General features: G+C 43.9%; 1 protein-coding gene across 2 annotated transcripts in view; it reads left to right on the forward strand.

The window, feature by feature from the left end:
• TEX12 (testis expressed 12) overlaps positions 1–22,920 on the forward strand; it is a 299,352-nt gene that overhangs the window by 48,388 nt on the left and 228,044 nt on the right. For both annotated transcript variants that reach the window (XM_085609297.1, XM_085609298.1), the window contains exons 6-7: positions 297–396; positions 496–547. In XM_085609297.1, coding sequence (XP_085465423.1) covers positions 297–396; positions 496–547 — 152 coding nt within the window. The remainder of the gene's footprint in view (positions 1–296; positions 397–495; positions 548–22,920) is intronic.

Consider the following 22,920-nt stretch of genomic DNA (forward strand, 5'->3'; position numbering starts at 1 on the left):
CAGATCCGGGAAACTCATTACGGCCTTCTAATCCAACATTAAAAAAATTAGTAGACCACAGTTAAGTGTTAATATCTTATTAGTCTTAACAGGAAAAACTTGCATTGTAGTAAAGGGTATAAACGCAGGCCACGATATGGGCTGCCTTACCGTTTAGTATCCACAGTTGTACATTAAAGAGCTAAATATTACAGTAATGCTAATTTTATGTTTTATTGAATGGCTAAGGCGTTATTTTCTTATTCCACTGTTTATTAATGCACAAGCATGAATTGACACATTTTACGTGTTTGTAGGTGGAAGACTCTGAAAGCTCCTGGTGTCCTTCTCCAGCAAAACAAGACTCTGCTGTTACTGATTATGTCAATGTAGAGGCGCTTGAAAAGGTTTTAAATGGTGAGAATAACCCATCATTAAAGAATGTAATTATCACATCTTTGTTACCTATAGTTTAAACGCATGCTTAACATTATTTCTGTATTGGTTTATTAACAGAGATGAACAAAGAAATTAACTTTTTCTTAGGAAAATTTGCACAGATTTTGAGGCAAGTATACATTATATATCACTTTGTTATCCTCTCCCCACCCCATAATTATCACTGTGTTTATTCCTCCTAAAAGGCATTAAAGAAAAAGTATACAAGAATGCAATGAGAGTATAGTCTGAAGCTAAAAATGAGGTGTAACAATTATGTATCTAATGTTGGCCTGTTTACCCTGACCTACAAAGCTGTTCTCTGGTTTCTGCCCTAAATTGAAACGCAGTTCAGTGAATCTGGACAGTTCTTCATCTCAGAAGTTGTAAATCTCCATCATTTAGTCTCACTTATTGCATGGTGTAATGTACATGCAAACTTAATAGCTCCAACCCCGAAACAGGAATTCAGCGAGACGTGAATATACGCAATTTGACTGAAAAGTCTGGTGCTCTGGTACGTAGTAAACTGGCAATGGCCATTTTTAGACAAGTATTGGTATATGAATTGGGTTTAGCCTATGTGATTACTATTAATGTTTTGTTGTAAGATTTAGCTTGGTGAGCAGATGTGCAATATAAGTTACTGAAACTCTATAAATGTGTTATGACTTTTTGATTGAGAAAGCCGATATATTGTGCAGTAACTGGTGGTAATATAATGCAGTGAGATTAGGTAAGGGGAGGAGGACAAAGGAAATAAAACATGTAGCGGCCACGCACGTTTGATATGCGTGCCATACTCGAGCAAGCTCATGAACTCAATTTGCAAACAGCTGTGAAATGCTCTAAGCCCACATTAAGAAGAGCGCTGGAAAAAAGAGTAAAGAATATAAAGCATACAATATATTTTACAATGAAGTGGGTCACCTGGAAGTGTCTGTGCAATTTCATGTTTCATGTTGTGGGTGGCTGTTTATAATGCAGCGGGTTTGAAAACTGTGAAGAAGAGGATTAAAGGCAGTGTGAATATCTCACGGTGCCTGTCATTGGGGCAGGGCACAAAGGTGTTCAGATATTTTCATGGCCTGGAAAGCACCAGCCTTTTTTTCTTGGCAGTCAGTCAAGTTGCCTGACAGACAGATGTTGGAAACACAGTCTCACTCGTAAACGTTGGCTCTAACTTTATAACACAAAACATTTACCACCACAGAACCACATCTCCATCTAAGAATCACATGATCATGACAGATTGAGAAGTATAAATAAGTTAATGTTTTTATCATTTGCTACAGAGCCTAAATTAAACCAATCTCTGGGACTACTATCTGCCATAATCTTCTGGAAATATTTCTTCCACAGTTGAAGTCCACACATAGGATCATGTTTTAAGATCTGCAAACTTTACAGCAACCTACCAGTCTCCTTCCACATCATGTCCAAAAGTGCTCAATACTGATGGTTAAGTGGAGGGAAAAGGGGACGGAGATATTAGAGAAGACTCACAAGAGACTTTATCAGGTTGTATTCACACAACACTTCTCATTAATTGCGGGATTTCTTGGCTGTTTTGCAGTCTCAGACAGCTCTTTTATATCTAAACAGAAAACAAGACTGCTTTTACTTCCTGCTCTTACATTAGTTTCAGTTGCATGTAGTTTTACTTTTACATGGAATTAATATGAATGGTAAAATCCTACAAAACTGCGAAAATACCGAAGAATCACTCCAGAAGTAGGGGACGCGCTCATTGCTAGCGGGCTCGCCGTGAGGGAACGGCTCCCTTCATTTTCCTCCTCTGTCCACAACCGTGAGGGGAAAGGCACGCTGACCTGCCTCTTTGCCATTGTGACCTCCAGGTCCCACCGTGAGGGAAACGGCCAAGGAAGAACTACAAGCCCCAGCAGGCTATGCAGGTGCTTGCTGAGGGCGTCTTCGTAGGGCACCTGGAGGTGCGGTAAATACAGCGCGGCCCTACCGTAGCGCGGGACGCGCTCATTGCCAGCAGGCTCGCTGTGAGGGGAACGGCTCCCTTCACTTACCTCCTCTCCACAGCCGTGAGGGGAATGGCACGCTGACCTGTCTCTTTGCCATTCTGACCTCCAGGTCCCGCCGTGAGGGGAACGGCCAAGGAAGAACTACAAGCCCCAGCAGGCTTTGCCGGGCGCATCATCGTAGGGTGCCTGGAGGCACGGTAAATACAGCGCGGCCTTCCCGTAGCGCGGGACGTGTGTGGGTGTGCTCGGGCGCTGCCCCAGCGAAGCCCGTGCCAAGGACAGGCCCGTCTGCTCCCGTCCAAGACCAGAAGAGGCTGGGCTGGGCCACCCCCCTTTCATCCATTCTTGGAACAGTCGGGCGATATAATCTGCAATTAAACAAGGTACTGTGCAACTGTCTCCTTTAACCTATTTAGGATCTGACTCTTGGAAAAAGATATTGGTGTTTATCAAGGGGAGGTGTCACCACGGATTTATTTGACTTTTGCGCCTATTCTTAACCGACGGTTTTATGGACATTACCTTTTACAAAGTGCAGCTTGTATAATAAAAATGAGAAAAAGAAAATTAGCCTGTATTAAACCTGACAAACAGGGTACTAATCCTAAAGAAGCTAAAATGTCTTTGCTAAACTATCTGACAGGTGCAGTGGGCGCTATAGACAAGCAGATCTCTTCTGTAGAAGAGTCACTAAATATAGAAGCGCAGGGGTTAAAAGCCAATGACCAAGAAAAATCCTATGATAAAAGTATCTCTCCAAAAGGGACAGATGAGATACGCCCCCTAGGTATCCAGAGCACAGGGCTGAACAGAAATGGTTGTATCCAAGTTGCAAACGATGATATCGACGACGTTTCAGCCAGCGATCAGTATATCGATACTTTACCACCACCAAAAAGGCAGTGCAATCCAAAGCTCCCTATGACAACTGATAAACCCCAGGTAGAACTCCATCAAGCCCCCGTTAACAAAGGTCTTCTCAAAAATGCACCGTTTAAAGTACAGGGGAAATAAGGAAATTGCCAGAAACAAAAAAGAAAAGCTAATTCTCCTCGCCCTAAAATTAAAAGTAGCGTTCAATCTTCTATTGATAGTAACAAAATGGAAAACCTGCTCACAGAGCTAACAAGCTATATTAAACTATATACAGATAGCCTAGAAACTAGATTAGCTCAGATCGTAAAACACTGGAAAAGATCATGGAAAATCAGATCCCAACCATGTCGAATAGGAACCCACATGGTTTGGGTATTACTAACCACTCAGACACACCAACTAGCTTTCGATCCCAAATCACTTCCAACAAGCGGGTAGAAACGGCTAGTAAATTAGGATGTAGGGATGGGACTCAAAAGAATTCTACCACAGAAACACAAGATAGCGATGTAAGAAATTCAGCCAAGACACGCACTCTAGGGATGAGCACAGCAGTCAAACAACAGGGAGGTAGGCTTGCACATGATACACAATTTAGACCAACTACAGCCACTCCTAAATCCCATGATTACCCAAGCATGGTACATAACCTTGACCTCCCACCGGCAGCTGCCCCCCTCACAGTGGTCCTGGCAAATGTTCCAGTCCTTAAGCCAGGAGAACCCGAAACATGGATCACATTGAAAAACAAGGTCATACACTGTCTGGGAAATAGAGTAGGTTTGTCAGCGGAATTGTTTAGGACCTTTAAAATGGTATGGCGTGTATCCTGGGTAGGAAACAGTAAGAAATCTTTTAGTGGTGATTGTGTTGTCCTATCCCTTGGTTCACCATCTTTGGTTAGGGAAGTACTGAATAGGGCAGAGGAAATGACGATCACCGAAAGTGGTATAAATGTTCTCCATTTAGGCTTCTTTTACCGTCCAAGCCGGTTGAACACGCAACAGGATATACACTGTAGACCACAACCACCCACCAAAACAAATTATAATTTGGAGATACGTAATAGATTTGAAACCCTACAATCGTTAGACGAGAATGATTGACTAATGGTTAAGAGAGGACAGAAGGCTGATGCTGGGGAAAACAACAATTCAAAAGAATACGAAGCGAGTAGGTACAACACAAGCACTACCCTGAATAACAAAAAGATAGAGCATGCAGATATAAAGGGAGTTGATGTCGGGACGGGGATTAGCACTACTGACCTATTAGATTTAAGCTTGCCTAGTGCCCCAACCGGCGAAGAGCGCACAGGTCTGGAACTAGACTATCCGCTTGAAACTGATTTAGAAACAACAAGCATGATTGAACCAACCAATCAGAAGACCATTATAGCACTATTTTGGAACGTGGCTGGCCTTCAGAGTAAAGAACACAATTTAGCCTGGCACGATTTCATTGAAAACTTTGATATCCTGTGCCTCCAGGAAACGTGGATGGTAGAGGAAATACACATTGAAGGATAGAAGACATATCACACGTCGGCCACCCGCTCAAATCACGGTAGACACAAGGGGGGGCTTTGCATATATATTTCAAATCTAGTGGAGACGCAAAAAATATAATTGATAACATTTACACATTTTTACCAGATAGTGCAGATCCACCTGGTTGCAAATTGTATTTTAACAGTGGTAAACTTCTATAACAATATAGAGAAGGGCCACCTGGGGGATACTCTAAGGCAGCTTAGTGATGACATTGGCAACCTGAGAATCCCCAACGACAAAGATATGATCACCATCTGGGTGGGAGATTTTAACGCGGGGTGAAAAGTTTAATGAACTTCTATTTTCCCACGACTTTGGCTTTGCAAATAGATTGTGTTCTCCTAGCGTTGATTTTGAGTACACTTTCATAGGCAGGGGCTGCCAATCCATAATAGATTTTATCATAGTCCCAAATTGTTATGCAAATTAGGTAGCACATTTTAAAACTCATTTAAATGTTATGAGTGATCACCTGCCCTTAAGTATTGATTTAATATTACCAGACATGCCAGCCCAGCGAATAAATAACAAACTGGCCTGGACACAGGGTCTCTGTCTCTCTAGCCAAAATGGATACAAACTGCAATGGGAGAGCTGTAACACGGACAAATTGAACAAGCAAATCTTTACAAAGACCTATAACTCAATTTTTGCTTGCTTGCAGGAAGACTCTTCCCACGAAACTACTCTGAATGCCTTTTTACAGATTACTTCTATTGTCCAAGATACTCTTAAAGCTGGTAATAGAACTAGACAAGATTTTAAAAATGGGTGGTTTGATAAAAAATGTACAAAGTCATACTCCAGACTAAAAGAGGCCCTACATAGGATAGAGAGAGACTATGACGAGATTAAGGAGTGTAGAACATCTTATAACTTAGCAAGAAAAAATCGAATGAAAGAATTGAAAGACCAGGCATGGACGGCTCTTTATGATGCATCACTCAGTAAAGATTGGACCCTGTATTGGCGGGCAGTGAATGCGCCATTTTTTAAACCTAAAGATGTTGCATCAATCACAATTGCAATAGATGAAAAGGCATGGGTAGACTATTTTTCAAAGGTCTATAGCACACAGGAACATGATGAAATCACTTATGATTTTTTAACTCCTCAGGTGGAAAACCCCATTACCTTTATCCCAATTGAACTAGAAATCTCCCTTGATGAGGTGACCGAGGCAATAATTTCCATTAGTGGTGGCAAGGCCCCTGGACCAGATGGCCTTCCTATTGACTTATTTAAAACCACCCCTTTACTATGGTCACCTCTGATAACCAGGGTACTCCAAGCAAGTTGTGCTAAGGGCTTTCTGAAAACATGGGCGGAGTCTGTTATTATCCCGATTTTCAAGAAGGGGGAGCGAGAAAACCCAGCTTGCTACCGCCCGATTTCTTTACTCGATTCCAGAGTTGTTCTGAACAAATTACAAACCTGGGCGGATGATAATAACATAGTAAGTGATATGCAATACGGTTTTAGACAAGGGTTAGGGACAATTGAACAAACTCTGAATTTAAGTATTTTAATCGGGAAGTATACACAGGCAAAGAGTGGGAGACTGTATGTGGCATTTGTAGATTTAACAGCCGCCTTTGATTGTGTGATACACAATAACTTGTGGAGCATACTCACAAATTTAAAAGTTGACCCGGTACTGATCCAGTTTTTAAAACAATTATATTCTGGGGCCACAGCTAAGGTGCGCTATGGCACAAACGGGGAATGTACTGCGCCATTTACAGTGGATAGGGGGGTGCGGCAAGGGTGTGTTCTTACGCCGTTCCTTTTTAATCTTTATACTAATGCCTTGGAGCAGGAGCTTGAAGGAATGGCGCAGGATCCTCCGTATGTCAGAAATGGCCGATAGTTGCCCTCCTGTACGCTGATGACGCGGTCCTAATGGCTCATACGCAATTAGGTTTGCAGAAAGCACTCTCAACTTATTCTTGCTTCATGGATAAACTAGGCCTGAAATTAAACGCTAAAAAAACTTTTGTGAAGACTTGCGGGCGCGGTAGAATTAAATGTAACAGCCTCCCCCTGGGGGATTCCAGAGTAGATTCCACCAACTCTTTTACTTACCTTGGTGTATTATTCACTAATACGGGCTCTTGGGGCCCAGCGGTCAAAAGCAGGAGCTTGTTATTTATGAAGACGACTGCCGCCCTTGTTATACTCTCCAAGAAAATGGGAAAAAGGCCCTCCGGTATACTCCTTACAATTTTTCAGGCCAAATGTTTAAGCATTGCAAAATACGGGGCTGGAGTGCGGGGCTTCCACGATGTGTCTATCTATGATTCAACGTGTAGAAAATGCATTCTTAAGATTTATTCTAGCTGTACCAGCAAGCTCCCCGGTTTTTAACTGTCATAGCGAGTTAGGCATCCCCTACGTCTCTGATATTATAAAACTGCAACCCGTGCTGCTATGGCACCGTGTATGGACATCAAGCAGCATGTGCCTAAATAGAGAGATAATTAAGGATTCTATGAACCTGGATCAAGCTAACAAGATCATGTGGCTGAATTATGTTTGAAGATTCTTGAGTGACATTGGCCACCCAGAGTACTATTTTACCCCTGAGAAAATGAATTTTATCTCCAGGAAGGAGCTCAAATTAACTTGTTCCACTCATTTGGAGTCACTCAGATTCACCCAGGAGGCAAATAAGGGGATGGTGGTTCAGCATCAAATGACTTTGACCACATATGGTATCCAACCGTAGCTCCTATGCTGCAAGGGGGGGATACGATAGATATCTTTTAACTCATTTTAGGTTCAATAGTTTTCATCGGCTGGTCAGTTACCCAGGAATAAATAACTGGCCCAGAGAGCTTTCTCTTTGCCCCTGTGATGATGTGTGCTCACAATCCATCATTCACATGATTCTGTTTTGTAAATTCTATGAAAAGGAAAGAAGAAGATGGATTCTCCCTTTGTTAAAACAGATAGGTTGGAGACAATGTAGACCAGCGTTTTTATACCTACAATTTCTAGATAGTACATTACTAGTATGTGCTATGACTGTTTTTTTGAAAAACATGAGAACCAGAAAAAGTGCCAACGTATAGTGTCCATTTGTGACTAAATTCTGGAATATACCATCTTGTAGGATAACTTACCTCAACCTGAACGCACTTTTTGCATCTTGTGATAAGACAATGTTTTTAACTAATGTACATATCTTACTTTTTTCTTTTTCTTTTATCAGTTTTTATCTATGTTTGTGCTTTTATGATTTTAAATGTCTTAAAATCGAATAAAGCTAATTTTGAATTGAAGGTGCACAACATGGCTTCCTTAGCACTGGGCCGGGGGCGGCCTCCGACCCTCAACTCTCACTCCCCCTTAGGATGCTCGTGCTCCTGGGACCTCGCCTGTGGCGCGGACAGCCGCCGTCTAGCAAGCTTCGTGCCGTCTGCTTTTCCTGCCCGCTCCTCTGCCCTGGGGTTGGAGCGAGGTGCACTGTGGCTTGAGCGCCCGGGGCTGTGTCTCTCTTGGTGTGGGGACCGGAGTCCCATATGGTGACTGACTTTTGGGCCCCCTGCCCCCAATTGCACTCTAGGGCTGGTCGCATTGTGTGGCTGGTATCGGCATGTGGGGCGGGGGCTTCTTTAACGCTGGACCTGCCATCACCACTCCACCCTTTCCATTTCCGCTGTCCCAGCCTCGTACCTGGGATCCTACCTGCAGCACTGATGGCCCACGCTTAGTAGGCCCTGTGTGGCGATCAGGGGTGTGATCCTGTGGGGCCGCTCGCTTCTCTGGCCTGCTCCCCTGCCCGGGGCCAGGAGTGTGGTGCATTGCGGCCAGTGCACCGGGACCAAGACACTGCTGTGAGCTGATTGCTGTGAGCTGATTCCTGTTGGAACATCGCTTGTTTGAACCTCATCAGAGGAGAGGACTGCAAGACCCAAACCCCCTCCAGGCGTCGCGTCGTCCCGCTCCCTTCACTGTTACCACCAATTGCGCGCTTTTACTTTAAAATCACCACTGACAACTTTCTTTGGTGCCTGAAAAGGTCTCAGTTTATTCATCACATAAAATATTTTACATAAAATGTTATCCATATCAAACGTTCATGGTCATCAGCTCATTTAATGTCCATGTTGTATCTTTTCATCTATTGTTCCTTGAAATTCTTTCTCTTGCATTATGGACCCAGCCTCCTCAATTTCCTGGGAGGGGAGGGGCCCCTTTTTTCTGGGCTTCCGATTCACAGGTCTAGGCTTCAGCTTGCTACCGATTTGGAGGGTGTCCGTCTGGACCTGCCTGGGCTGCAAGTGCCGTCCCGCTCGCCCTGTAACCCTTTTGTGGGCCCTCCCTTCTCCCAGGGGTCCCTGTAGTCCAAGGCATCCCAAGGATCTTACTTGAGCATCTACTCTACCTTTCCTGAGGCTGAGTCCTTGCCATTTTCTCCCTCTGTACCCCTGCCGTGAGGCATCCCAAGGGTCCTGCGGGAGCATCACATTTATTCTTTTTATGGCGGCACGCCGCCCCTTGGCTCCCTCGGTGCCCCTGCCATGAGGCATCCCTAGGACATTGTCAGAGCCTTCCATCTACCTTCTAGTACTTTTCTCTTTCTACTAGCTTCCTTGTGCTTGTTCCGCTGTTCCGCTACCCTTTTTCCCCTTACGGCTGAAACGCCCGTGTTTTAGGTGTGGGTGGGTGGGATTCCTTTCTTTCTTCCTGCGAGGGGGGGAATGTGTCTACTTCGGGCCGTTGTCCCCTTCTTATCCTCCCCCTCGTGTTTCCTCCCTCGCGCCCTGATTGGGGGGGGCTTGCTCTGTTTAAAGGAGGGCCCATCCAATCCTGCCCCCCGCCATCCGAGTCGGCATTCTAATGTGGGCCGGGGGCGGGCTCCCGCCTCCGGATGGCGTTCTACCCAGGCCCCCATTGGTCTGGCTTCGCCCTCCCGGCCCGGGTCCAGAATCCCTGGTACTGCTGAGGAGTCACTGCCGCACCCGGAGGCGCTCAAATTGCTGCGTCTTGCGCCCATTCTTGCTCGGTAGAGACTGGACTTGGCCCCCCTCTTACTTCTGGACCTTGGACCCCAGAAACGGGGAGTGGGCGCTCTTCTGTTGAATATCTTTCGACTTTGTGGCCCTCCAGTTTGTTGGGAGTAGCCCCTTTCCATGTAATCTGCCAGCCCGGCCTGTAGTTCTGTGGTAATCTGATTTTTGGAGTATGGGGAAGAGAAAGGCAGAAACCTCCAACGGGTCTGAAAAAAGACTGAGAGTCATCAAAACAATACTGTCTTTTTTAAACCAAGTTGCTGGAGTTCTCTCTAATGAGATTATTAGTGCCGAAATAGAGCTGGCGGCTACCCATCTCCCCATAATACAAGATACAGATGCTTTAAGTGAGGGGTGTGTCAATCCTGTTAATATTACTACTAATGCGTCCCGTGCACCTTCCTCCACCACCCAAGGTCCTTTGACCAGTCTCCCCATCACCCAGGCTTTACAACCCGCTGTCAGTGTTGCTACACTGAAATATTCTGACAAATTTCGTAAAGCGAGTGCTCAACGCAAAACATCCATACCGGGACAGTCTCATTCTGCCAAACCAATACGGAAGGTTACAACTGTTTTCAGGAAGATTCCAGCCACAACTGTACCTGATGTAGGTACAGCTCCTGGGCAGGACACAACAGCGGGCTCCCATGTGGCACTTCTTAATAACATGGAAACTAAGGTCTTTCCAGCTTTAAATGCCTTTGGTACTCGGATAACTGGACTGGAACAAATCGTAGGCTCTTTAAAACGGTCTGTGGATAACGTACATTCAAGCATTAGCTGCCGGCCCAGTGATTTTTCTAGAACCTTGCCGAATACTGGTCCCAAAATCCTTTTAAGCAATGTTGCCGGCAATCTGGGTGCCGGAGCATCTTCCCTGGCTCAGGCTCCACCTAGAGCCTTATCACATTCGCTCTTGAGTGCCACTATTCATCACCAAACTGCTCCTCCTCGTACAGTCGGGGACAATTCCGGTCAGCCAGATTCGGTTCCAGGCCAATTGCCTATCCAGAGGAATCATCCCTTCAGTACCAGCTGCTCTTAGTATACCCCAAAATGCACCTCTGGTGGCCTACCCCTTTAATATCACTATCCAACTGCCTCCGGCTGTCACCCCTTATATTGTTGTATTGGTGGATGTCCCTCCCTTGAGGAAGGATGTACAGGAAAAGTATGTTCAACTTAAGAATAAAGTAGTCTATTGGCTGGCAACTAGGATGAATGCTTACCAGCCTCCTACTCAGATTTTGGCAGAAGAAATCATAATGGTTTGAAGGGCGGGCTGGGTAGGCCAGTCCCATAAAACATCTCTGGGTGACTGTATAATAGTGAACTTTAATAATCCCGCTTGAGCTGTCTCAAATTTTCGAGCTCTGGGGGATAAAGGTGCATGAATTCACCGCATTTCTGTTCTTCCTTTGGGCTTTTTCTACCCAGGAGACGTTGCCATCTGATCCAGAAAAAGTCACGGTGTGAGTTAACCAATCCCCCTGCCTTTACTGATACCACCACTCTCCAACTAAGCAACCGTTTTTTACCCCTGAGCGAGCTAGAAAACCCTGATTGACTGGGCCCTATTCTTCGCGCTGATATTTCTAATTAGGCTCCCGAGACCCCTAGTCAAAACGCCATTGGGGTTCTCAGTTGGAATATAGCTGGGGTTCAGAGCAAGCTTTCAGATGTTGGATAGCTGAGCATGTTGAAGAACTTTGATTTCTTCTCTCTACAGGAAACATGGGACGCAGAGGGATGTTTACATTTAGATGGTTTCTCTTCGTATTTGGTTCCAGCAATCCGTTCCGCCAGTGGACGCGCTAGTGGTGGCCTTACCACATTAGTAAAATTAGATCAAAACTGTAAAGTAGTGGTCCTGAAGTCTAACCTAAAGACGATTTTGGGTACCTTTTTATTATTTCCTAATAAGTGCAGATTGCTTCTTATTCATTTTTATAACGCAGTTACATTGAATAATGAGCCAGATGCTGTTGCGAGTCTTAAAAGTATTTATTGATGATTGTTATCAATCAGAACCCCCTTTCACCGAAATTATGGTAGCCGGGGATTTTAATCTGCATTCTTGTTACTCCTGCTCAGTGTATAGAGATTCAGATTCTGAGCACCCATCTGATAACCAGGCGCATTTCAAACACACTCGCTAGGGTGATGTCGCTAATAGCCTAATTTCCGAGTTTGAACTAGTGAATTAAATGGCTTTTATCCAGGATAACTTGAGAGAGAGAGAATACCTACGTTTAATGGGGAGGCACTCCGATGTTCTAGATTATATCCTGGTTTCCTGTTGTTTCTTTTCTGCACTTTTAGAATTTAAAGTCTTTAGACACAACCTGAGCGACCATAACCCCCTAACCACTTTATTTCATTGGGACAAACAATCCTCGGGAGTAGTATCCCTATATAAGGAGCCCATCACCTTGACTAATCAGGGCCAAAGGGTGAGGTGCGCTACCATTGTCCCCTCAGTTTTTGTCCAAAATTTGGTTTTCACATGTCAAGCTGATTTTTACACTTGTTTGTCTGAAGAAGAGTATGTAGTAAGATGGTTTGACGGACGGTGTTCTAAAACCCATAAGGACCTTTGGAACCTTCTGCATGCGAGGCCCCGCTGCCTAGAGAAGGTGAAAAGGGCCAGGGCCGCTTTCAGATCGGCCTGTAAGGACCGCAAAGCCCCGCTTAAAGAGGACTCTTGGGACAAGTTATTAGTTGCTAGTCGGCAGGGCAATAGTTCTACATTTTGGAGTGTCCTCAACTCGCATTTTTTTAGCAATGATCACCTCTCTAACCAGGCCTGTACTATTTCATCCCAGGCCTGGGTTGTTCACTTCAAGGCCATTTACAGCCTAGATGAGGAGCCTGAGCCGCTGATGGATTTGAGGACTGACCAGCATATTGTTTTTCATCTATTTGAGGTCAAAGTTGCCATCTTACAGTTACCCTCAAACAAAGCACCAGGGCAAGAGGGGATACCAGGGGACCTTTTTAAAGCCTGTATAGATTTGTGGGCCCCTTTGCTGACATTACATTTACACTCTGCAGCCATTAACCCTCTCCCGCCTACCTGGTCTCAATCAGTAATAGTCCCTGTTTTTAAAAAAGGCAACAGGTCAGACCCTGCCTGTTTCAGGCCTATGTCCGTGATAGATTCAGTTGTGAAAATCATTGATTGGATCTTATTAAACCGCCTCTCGGATTTGGCCGAGGAGAGAGGCTTTTATCTGACCTCCAGTATGGGTTCTGTCTCGGCCAGGGTACCATAAAGCAAACTTTGAATCTCTATTTGTTAACTTGTAAATACGCCAAGTCCAAGAAGGGCTCAATCCATCTGGCCTTCACTGACCTTAGTTCTGCTTTTGACAGAGTTAATCGCTCTAAGCTATGCTCCATGATGGCTCAGATGGATGTTGATCCAGTTTTAATGAACTTTTTGTATGACCTGCACAAAGACCTTTCAGCTAGTGTCAGGTTTGCCCCTAATGGGGAATGCACTGGGGCACTTTAAATTGCAGTGGGGGTTCGGCAAGGCTGTATTTTTGCAACTTTTTAATTAATTTGTTATATTCTTCAAATAGAGCAGGACTTGATAGTCCCGGGCATGAATGTCCCTAAAGTGGGAGGCCGCCCTATACCGGCCCTGCTTTATGCAGATGATACAGTTTTAATTGTCCGGACAGCTAAAGGCTTACAAAAACGTCTTAATCTTTTTATCAGTTTTATGAACAGCCTAGACCTGACGACAAACTTTTTGAAGTCATGTCATGAAGTTTGGTCCACTTAGCACGAAAACAATGAAATATGTAATAGATGGCCAACACATTAGCCTAGTAAATAAGTTTAGCTATTTGGGGGTCCATTTGGACTCTGGGCTTAATTGGCATTCACTTATAACCCAAAACGTTTTGTCTTTTAATAGAGCAATCTTTAGCATAGGAGATTTTTCCAGCCGGCTCAGGCGCACTCATATACATTTGGTCCTGGAAATTTACAGGTCCAAGTGCATCCCATTAATGAGCTATGGCAGTGAAATATGGGGATATGGCCGTGTTGCCTCAATCCAAGTAGAAGAAAACTAATTTTTAAGGGGCCTTCTGGGAGTTCCACAAAGTGTACCTCACGAAATTGTCCATGAAGAACTGGGCTTAGATTACATTATTGACCAGCTCCGTCTCTGTCCTCTAAAACTCCGGCATTCTATCTGGTTAAAAGAAGAACTTGGGGGCATATCTACAAGACCAGGCGATAATTATCGCTCAGCGCTCTTAGCGCGAGGATAATTATCGTCGGCAAACGCTGAATTTTATCGCGGAGATCGTGTGCTATCAACAACGCTTATCTCCAAAGCAATAGAATTCAACGCGCAAGCTGCCAACTGTGCGATTATCGCTGGAATTCCAGAGATAATCGCCCAACGTTTGGCGAAAGCTTGCTGATAGGGCAAGGCAGACTTAGCCATGATATCCACCTTCCATAGGATATCATGGCTAAGTCAGTTGAAAAGCTGGCGTAAGGAAAGTAGCGATAACCATGGTTAGCGCTACTTTTCTTATCGCTATGCTTGTTAGCGATTCCCTTGATAATTGGAGAAATGTCGGTTAGCGACATTTCTCGGGTTATTTCAGGAAGGAACGCTCACTTTGCATCTCATTAGAGATGCAAAGCTGGGCGTTCAGAAAACAGGCACTAAGGCAAGGATTCACGCGATAGCGTGACCTTGCTGATATAGCGATAAAATTATCGCCTCTTTTCGGTTGAAAACGGCCGCAAAAGCGTCGATAATTTTTTATCGCCGCCTTGTAGATATGCCCCTTGGTTTTAGCAGATTAATCTTGCAGGATTGCATAAAATTCGACAAATCCTTCCTGATTCCGTAGTTGGCCTTTGTTGCACATAATATGCAGACTCTAGGGCTGCCCGACTTGTATGACAATCCTTCTAGTATAACTCGCTCTGACAGCTGCTGGGTTGAATCTGCCTTAAGGGATAAGTTGTCAGCAGATCGTGAGGATTTTGCACTAATGAAACATTTGATGCAACATGTGATTTTAGTGAAAACTGTCGGTAATATGGAACCATATTTGACTTGGAACATGAGACGTCACCAACGCCGCCTGTTGATTTATTTTAGGTTAAACTTATTCCCTCAACTAGTTCCTCTTAATCATGGTTTTTTTAGGAAATTGTCCTTGCCCCTCTGTAACTGTGACAATACTTCAGTTAACGACACACTGCATGTTGCATGTTGTTATGACCTGTCCAAAATATAATAATCTGCGACACAAGTTTTTACGCCCAATTTTAAAACAACTGAATTTTACTCAAGTTAGGCCTGCTTTATTGTACTTACAGCTGTTGGATTTCCCCACAGTTTGCTTTTTTTCTTGTTTGTTTTCTCATGGTGTTTTAAAAATAAGTACGAGTATGTCGATGATAATTTGTGTATTAGCTAAAATGATTTGACTTTTATGATTTTATTTTAAAATCGAATAAAGATTATAAAGAAAGAAAAGAAAGGTGCACAATAGTAAAAACTCACCTTATCAGTGAAACAGTACCTTTATCTTGCTAGAGACAAGAAATCGATGTGAGACTCTACTGATGTTCTACACACAGTCATTAAAAACTCCACAACTTAAAGCACCAAACAGAAACAAAAGTTTGTTCAGGATTTCTAATTAACTCTCAGAAGGCCTGTATAACTAATTAAGTAACTAACTCTCAGAAGGCCAGTATAACTTGGAAGGTGCGGCTGTATAATTGTTTATTTATTGGTCTTTAAAATACAATACAAAATCTAATTTCTAACATGTTAAAATAAAATTAAAAACTATCTGCATGCACTAAAAATCCTACAGCACGACAAGTCCAGAAACTCCATATTAATTCAAACTTTACAAGCTTGACATCTGTTTCTGATCGAGATTTCTAGATGCAGATTCCGCACCTTTTGAATATTCCCCAGGTACCAGACTTAATCTGGAAAATTTTCATTAGTACCTCGCCACCCTGCTCTGGAAATGGCACGCAGGACCTATAAAAGGGCCACCCCTGTGCGCTGACATCGGTTCCTTTTTTTTCATGACACCAGATGTTGATCTGGATCTCATCTCCCAGACGTCTTACTTCAGAAATTTTTTCTCAATTCTCACGGTGGGCAAGGGAAACATCTCCCCCTAAATCAATAGGTTTAAATCCCTGTATGGACTGTCACAAACAAATGTCTGTGACAGTGGTTATTGGGGTCGAGTCAGCTATTGCAAGTCAATAAACCCAAAGGCAATCTGCGACCGTGAGGTGAAACTATGCATTGCCACACATAAGACTGCCCCCGACCAGACCAAGTCGAAAGTTTGGTCTCTGTCACATTCAAGATCCTAAAGTTGCTAGAGTACTTCTAGGGGTCATTCTTTATCTAGATCAACATCCTGTAAGTCAAATAAGAATCTGAAAAGTCCAAGTGGGGCTCAGCTCCCACCACTCAGGCTCATCAGAGACGGGAACATCACCATACCTCATGATCTCACTCCTGAAGTTCGTTGACTTTGAAGCCAATCCTGCAATTAGTCCTGGCATAACCACAGTTTCTGGAGCCGTCTGCCACACCTTAATAAAAAGTGTTTAGCCCATTGTGGAGTAGCCTTATTGAGGTATAGTTTGAGCATTGGAGTTGGTTTATTAACCATAAACCTTCCTGTAAGGCGATCGCTTTTAGAATTCTGCACTCGTTCATCTGTTATGTACCCCTGCAAAGGTTTTTTTTTTTTTACTAGTCCTTTAGATATCTAATTGATAGAAAGGGGGTACGTCCAACATTAAATCCAGCCACAAAATAGATAGCCATTTTTTATATGGCAAAGCCATGGAAGAGGTCAATTCCAGTCCAACCAAATTAGATCCTGGAGCTCCTGTGTGTAAGCCAGAAAATCGAACCATTTCAGTGGCCGGTCAAAATAACTCTGATGGTAGGCATCAATCTTATAAAATGTTTTTTTCTGAAAGTGAAGTTGATGGAGCCATACCCCAAACCTCTGCCCAGTACAAGGCAGCTGACTGGACTGCAGCTTTATACACTCTAAGACCGGGGTAGCTGCCTTCTGGGTGGTAGTCCTATGCATTTTCACAAAAGCAGCTGATTTATGCAATATGGTAGCCTTACATTTCCCAATGTGCCAGGACCACAACAGGGTGTTACTAATTCTGGTTCCCCCGTAATCAAAGTGATTGACTTTCTTCAAGACCGTATCCCTAAGTTTTATATTTTTATGAAATTATTTATGTGGTCTTATGATCATAAATTTCATTTTCTGTGAATTAATCGTGAAACCCCTTTGGTTACAAAAATCATAGAATTTGTTTGACCGATTCCTAATACTAACTGGAGATCTTGATGTAAGCAGGGTTCTATCAGCAAACAACAGCCCTGGAATGTGGGGATACCACCAAGTTCCGGTCCCTCATGGATACAATCAGTTAGATATTTAAATGTGTCATTTATATACATTGAAAAGAGTGTTGGAGCAAGAATTCGTCCTTGAGACACCCTCCGAGTAATGGGAATCCTCTCAGTTAGGTCCCTGCCCTTACCCCTCAGAACTTGGGCATAATTCATCTTGTGATGCCTCATTCCAATTGCTACAAAGGTAGATGCAGCCCCCATTGACCCGAGGCAGTCCCAGAGACAAGCCCTAGGAACCAGATCGAACGGCGCTCTCAGGTCGATTAAGACTACATAAAGATGTTGCTTCTGGATCTTAATGTATTTCCAAAAGATCAACATGGGGCTAAAAACTAGATCTGTCATTACAACTTTAGATCTAAACTCAGCCTGGAATAGGGATGAGATGTTTTTGTCTATTGCCCACTGCTGGAATTTTGCTAGGCTCTGGTGCCAGAACACCTTTTGGAGAATATCCATTAGGCTAATGGGCCTATAATTGCTGAGATCTGATTTTGCATCCTTTCATGGATCAGAATTATTACAGTCTCTCTCCAAGAGTGAGGAAAAGGTGCACCTGACATAATGGCGTTTGGCAATATATTAATATATGGGACCCAGATCTCAAATTTCTCATCGATACAGGTCACCAGTAATAAGATCCAGACCTGTTTTTTTCCCCGGCTTTAAGGACACTATCGCCTCTCTAGTGTTATTGAATGAACAGAACTCATTGCAAGGCACTTTTGAACTACTACTGACGGAAGTAAACTGCTCAATGCTGCATGACATCTGGTCAATGAGGGGTGTAGAATAGAGGTCAGTAAAGTGCTGAACCCATGTCTGCTGTTGGATGTGGTGTATGGTCAGAGCACGAACTTTCAGACCCAGGGCGATTTACCAAAATGAAGACATATCTTTCCCCTTGGAAGCCTCCAGCAAGTCCTGCAAATTTTTATCGTCCCAGCTCTTTTTACTCATCGCTAATACCCCTTTATAGTATCGTCTTGCATCACAGATCTGTAGGGGACTCAAAGATCTTATGGCTGTTAACAAGTATGCTTTAGCCTGTCTACATTCCTTGGTGAACCAAGGAGAATGTTTAGAGGCATCTTTTTGAGTATCTCTTGCCACTGTCTCCAAGAGATGTTTTAATAATCAAAAAAGTGACAGTGAATGTCTGCTATAGGAATTGCAATCACATCAACTTCCTCAAATGGTGGAAGGGCTAAAGTGAAGTGGTCATAAATTAATGCTAGCCACTTAGGGCAAGATTGTATTTCTGCCCACTTAACCCCTTCGCTGCTAGGCCTTTTCCCCTCCTGTGCTAAGCCTTTTTTGGGCTATTTGGGGTAGTGCGCGCTTAGGCCCCTGTAACTTTTTTACCACATTAGGTATCCACGCCAAATTTGCGTCCTTTTCCTCCAACATCATGGGGATTCTAAAGGTACCCAGGGAATGTGGATTCTCCTAGAGGGTGTCCAGAAATTAGTCAAAATACAGCAAAAATTAGTTTTTGGGGGAAAAACGGGCTGCAAATGAAAGCGCCTGGGTTTTTCTCTGCAAATGGTATCAAAAAAGGGTTTGTGGGGGCTGAAATCACCATTTCTACAGCTTTTAGGGAATGACAGAATTTTGTCAGAAAACCAAAAATTTTTACGCAGTTTTGGCATTTTTCTGGGACATACCCTATTTTTGCTATTTTTTGTGCTTTCAACCTCCTTCCAGTTAATGGTAGAAATGGGTACAAAAGCAATAATGGATCCTGGAAAGCTATACATTTTTGAAAAGTAGACAAAATTCTGAATCCAGCAAGGAGTCATTTGTGTAGATCCATCAAGGTTTCTTTATAGAAACTACCAGTTAAATATAGGAAAAATTAAAAATTAGTTGAAAAAAGCAGCCTTTTGTGTCAACGTTTTCACCTGTAACTTCTTCTAGTTATGACATCTCTTTGAAAGCAATGTACCGTTACATCCGCTGGACCTTCCTGGTTGTGGGGATATATAGGACTTGTAGGTTCACCAAGAGCCCAACAAACCCAGAGTAAAAAACTGAGCAGCATTTTGTAATGGTTTTTTATTATGTTCCTGGTATATAGCAATAATTGTGGTAAAATGTATACATGGAAAAATCGGTATGAAAGACACCTATGTATTTCTGAAATGGGAACAAATTACAGAGTTTAGAAACAGTGCATATTTGCACATATTCGAAATTGGGAATACTCATACTAGCATGAGAATTATTGGTCGATTTTCAAAATGACTTTTTTTTTACACAATGTCCTTCAATTTGGAAGGGAGAAATGCATCAAAAATCAATAGGTAATAACAGTTGCTTTACAAATCTGAACTACCCTAAGTCTCCCGATAAAAATGGTATCTCACTTGTGTGGGTAGGCATAGTGACCACAACAGGAAATGGCTCAAAGACTAACGTGAACACACCACATTTTCACAATGAAAATTTACACATTTTTTGGGAAGAGTCTAGCTGTAGTTTTTGAACCCTAGCTCTGCCGGCACCTAGGGAAACCTAGCAAACCTATACATTTTTTAAAACTAGACACCCAGGGTAATCCAGGATGGGGTGACTTGACTGCCTCCCACCATGATCTGTTACCCAGAATCCCTTGCAAACGTAAAAAATTGACCAAAAAACAAATTTTCCCCACATTTCTGTGGTGGAAAGTTCTGGAATCTGCGTGGATCCATAAATTTCCAACCACCCCGTGTTCCCCAAAGTCTTACGAGAAAAATGGTACCTCACTTGTGCGGGTCGTCCTAGTGCCCGTGACAGGACACGGCGCAAAACGCAACGTGGTCACACCTCAATTTTGCAGTGAAAAATGACCCTTTTTTGGCAAAGTGCCTAGCTGTAGTTTTTGAACCCTAGCTGTGCCGGCACCTAGGGAAACCTATACATTTTTTTTAAACTAGACACCCAGGGGAATCCAGGATGGGGTGACTTGAGTGCCTCCCACCAGGGTCTGTTACCCAGAATCTCTTGCAAACCTAAAAAATTGTCCAAAAAAACACATTTTTCCCCACATTTGTTTGATGGAAAGTTCTGGAATCTGCGTGGATCCACAAATTTCCACCCACCCCGCGTTCCCCAAAGTCCTACGAGAAAAATGGTACCTCACTTGTGCGGGACGGCCTAGTGCCCGCGACAGGAAACGGCGCAAAACGCAACGTGGTCACACCTCAATTTTGCAGTGAAAAATGACCCTTTTTTGGCAAAGTGCCTAGCTGTAGTTTTTGAACCCTAGCTCTGCCGGCACCTAGGGAAACCTAGCAAACCTATATATTTTTGAAAACTAGACACCCAGGGGAATCCAGGATGGTGTGACTTGAGTGCCTCCCACCAGAGTCTGTTACACAGAATCCCTTGCAAACCTAAAAATTTGTCCAAAAAAACACATTTTCCCCACATTTCTGTGATGGAAAGTTCTGGAATCTGCGTGGATCCATAAATTTCCAACCACCCCGTGTTCCCCAAAGTCTTACGAGAAAAATGGTACCTCACTTGTGCAGGTTGGCCTACTGCCCGCTGGGTGGTGGGAAATTTGTGTGAGCCCGGTGATGCCACAACTTTCCCACACAGAAATGTGTGAAAAAAGTGATTTTTTTCAGCTAAAATTGAGGTTTGCAGGGGATTCTGGGTAAGGAAACGTTGGGGGATCCACACAAGCCATACCTCCCTGGAAGCCGCCGGGTGTCTAGTTTTCAGAAATGTGTAGGTTTGGTAGGTTTCCCTAGAAGGCCCCCGAGTACGGGGCCAAAAACCCAGGTGACCCCCCTTGCAAAAACAGGTGGTTTTGAGATAGGCAATGTTGATGTTGCCTCACTACGTTTTGGGCCCTTGCCTGTCACGGGTACTTGGGCCTCCCACACAAGTGAGGCACCATTTTTATCGGGAGACCTGGGGGAATGCTGGGTGGTGGGAAATTTGTGTGAGCCCGGTGATGCCACAACTTTCCCACACAGAAATGTGTGAAAAACGTGATTTTTTCAGCTAAAATTGAGGTTTGCAGGGGATTCTGGGTAAGGAAACGTTGGGAGATCCACGCAATCCATAGCTCCCTGGAAGCCGCCAGGTATCTAGATTTCAGAAATGTGTGGGTTTGGTAGGTTTCCCTAGATGGCCGCCGAGTACGGGGCCAAAAACCCAGGTGACCCCACTTGCAAAACCAGGTGGTTTTGAGATAGGCAATGTTGATGTTGCCTCACTACGTTTTGGGCCCTTGCCTGTCGCGGGTACTTGGGCCTCCCACACAAGTGAGGCACCATTTTTATCGGGAGACCTGGGGGAACGCTGGGTGGTGGGAAATTTGTGTGAGCCCGGTGATGCCACATCTTTCCCACACAGAAATGTGTGAAAAAAGTGATTTTTTTCAGCTAAAATTGAGGTTTGCAGGGGATTCTGGGTAAGGAAACGTTGGGGGATCCACGCAACCCATACCTCCCTGGAAGCCGCCAGGTATCTAGATTTCAAAAATGTGTGGGTTTGGTAGGTTTCCCTAGATGGCCGCCGAGTACGGGGCCAAAAACCCAGGTGACCCCCCTTGCAAAACCAGGTGGTTTTGAGATAGGCAAAGTTGATGTTGCCTCACTACGTTTTGGGCCCTTGCCTGTCGCGTGTACTTGGGCCTCCCACACAAGTGAGGCACTATTTTTATCGGGAGACCTGGGGGAACGCTGGGTGGTGGGAAATTTGTGTGAGCCCGGTGATGCCACAACTTTCCCACACAGAAATGTATGAAAAAAGTGATTTTTTTTCAGCTAAAATTTAGGTTTGCAGGGGATTCTGGGTAAGGAAACGTTGGGGGATCCACGCAAGCCATACCTCCCTGGAAGCCCCTGGGTGTCTAGTTTTCAGAAATGTGTGGCTTTGGTAGGTTTCCCTAGATGGCCGCCGAGCCCATGACCAAAAACTCATGGGACCCCCCCCTTGCAAAACCAGGTTGGTTTGTGAAAGGTAATTTTGATATTACATCAATAGGTTTTGGGTCCTTCCCTGCCGTGGGTACTTGCCCCACCCATGAAAGTGAGGTACCATTTCTATTGGGATACTTGGAGAAATGCAGGGGGGTTGGAAATTTGTTGTTACTTTCCGCCGCGTGAAAATTTAGGCAAAATAATGCAAGGAAAATGTCACAGTCACATTTTGAGGTTTGCAGGACATTGTGGGTAAGATAACATGTTGGGATCCACAAGAGATACCTCACCATGCACTCCCATGGGTGTTTATTTTACGACAAAAACCTACAGTTGTTAGGTTATTCTTAAATGAAATGTACAGCTTGGAAGAGAGACAAAACAGACAAAGATTACTGCACAGCCATCTATTCCTCAAGCACACACATATACTGGTTGGATTTGGCACGAGGGCGAGTGATGGTTCAGTATATAACATTTTATTAACGAGATTTCACAAAAATGAAATGCACTGTCAATAATTGAAAGGACAAAAAACTGAACCAATGACTCGCAGCTCGTGAGCTGTAAAGCCACGTCAAGGCACCTACCGCTTTACAGGCCATTCACACACCTTTCATACATGAGACACACAAGAACGTTCACACCACCAGGCACAAAACCAAC

This window comes from Triturus cristatus, chromosome 6 (genome assembly GCF_964204655.1).
Source record: "Triturus cristatus chromosome 6, aTriCri1.1, whole genome shotgun sequence".
Classification (NCBI taxonomy): domain Eukaryota; kingdom Metazoa; phylum Chordata; class Amphibia; order Caudata; family Salamandridae; genus Triturus; species Triturus cristatus.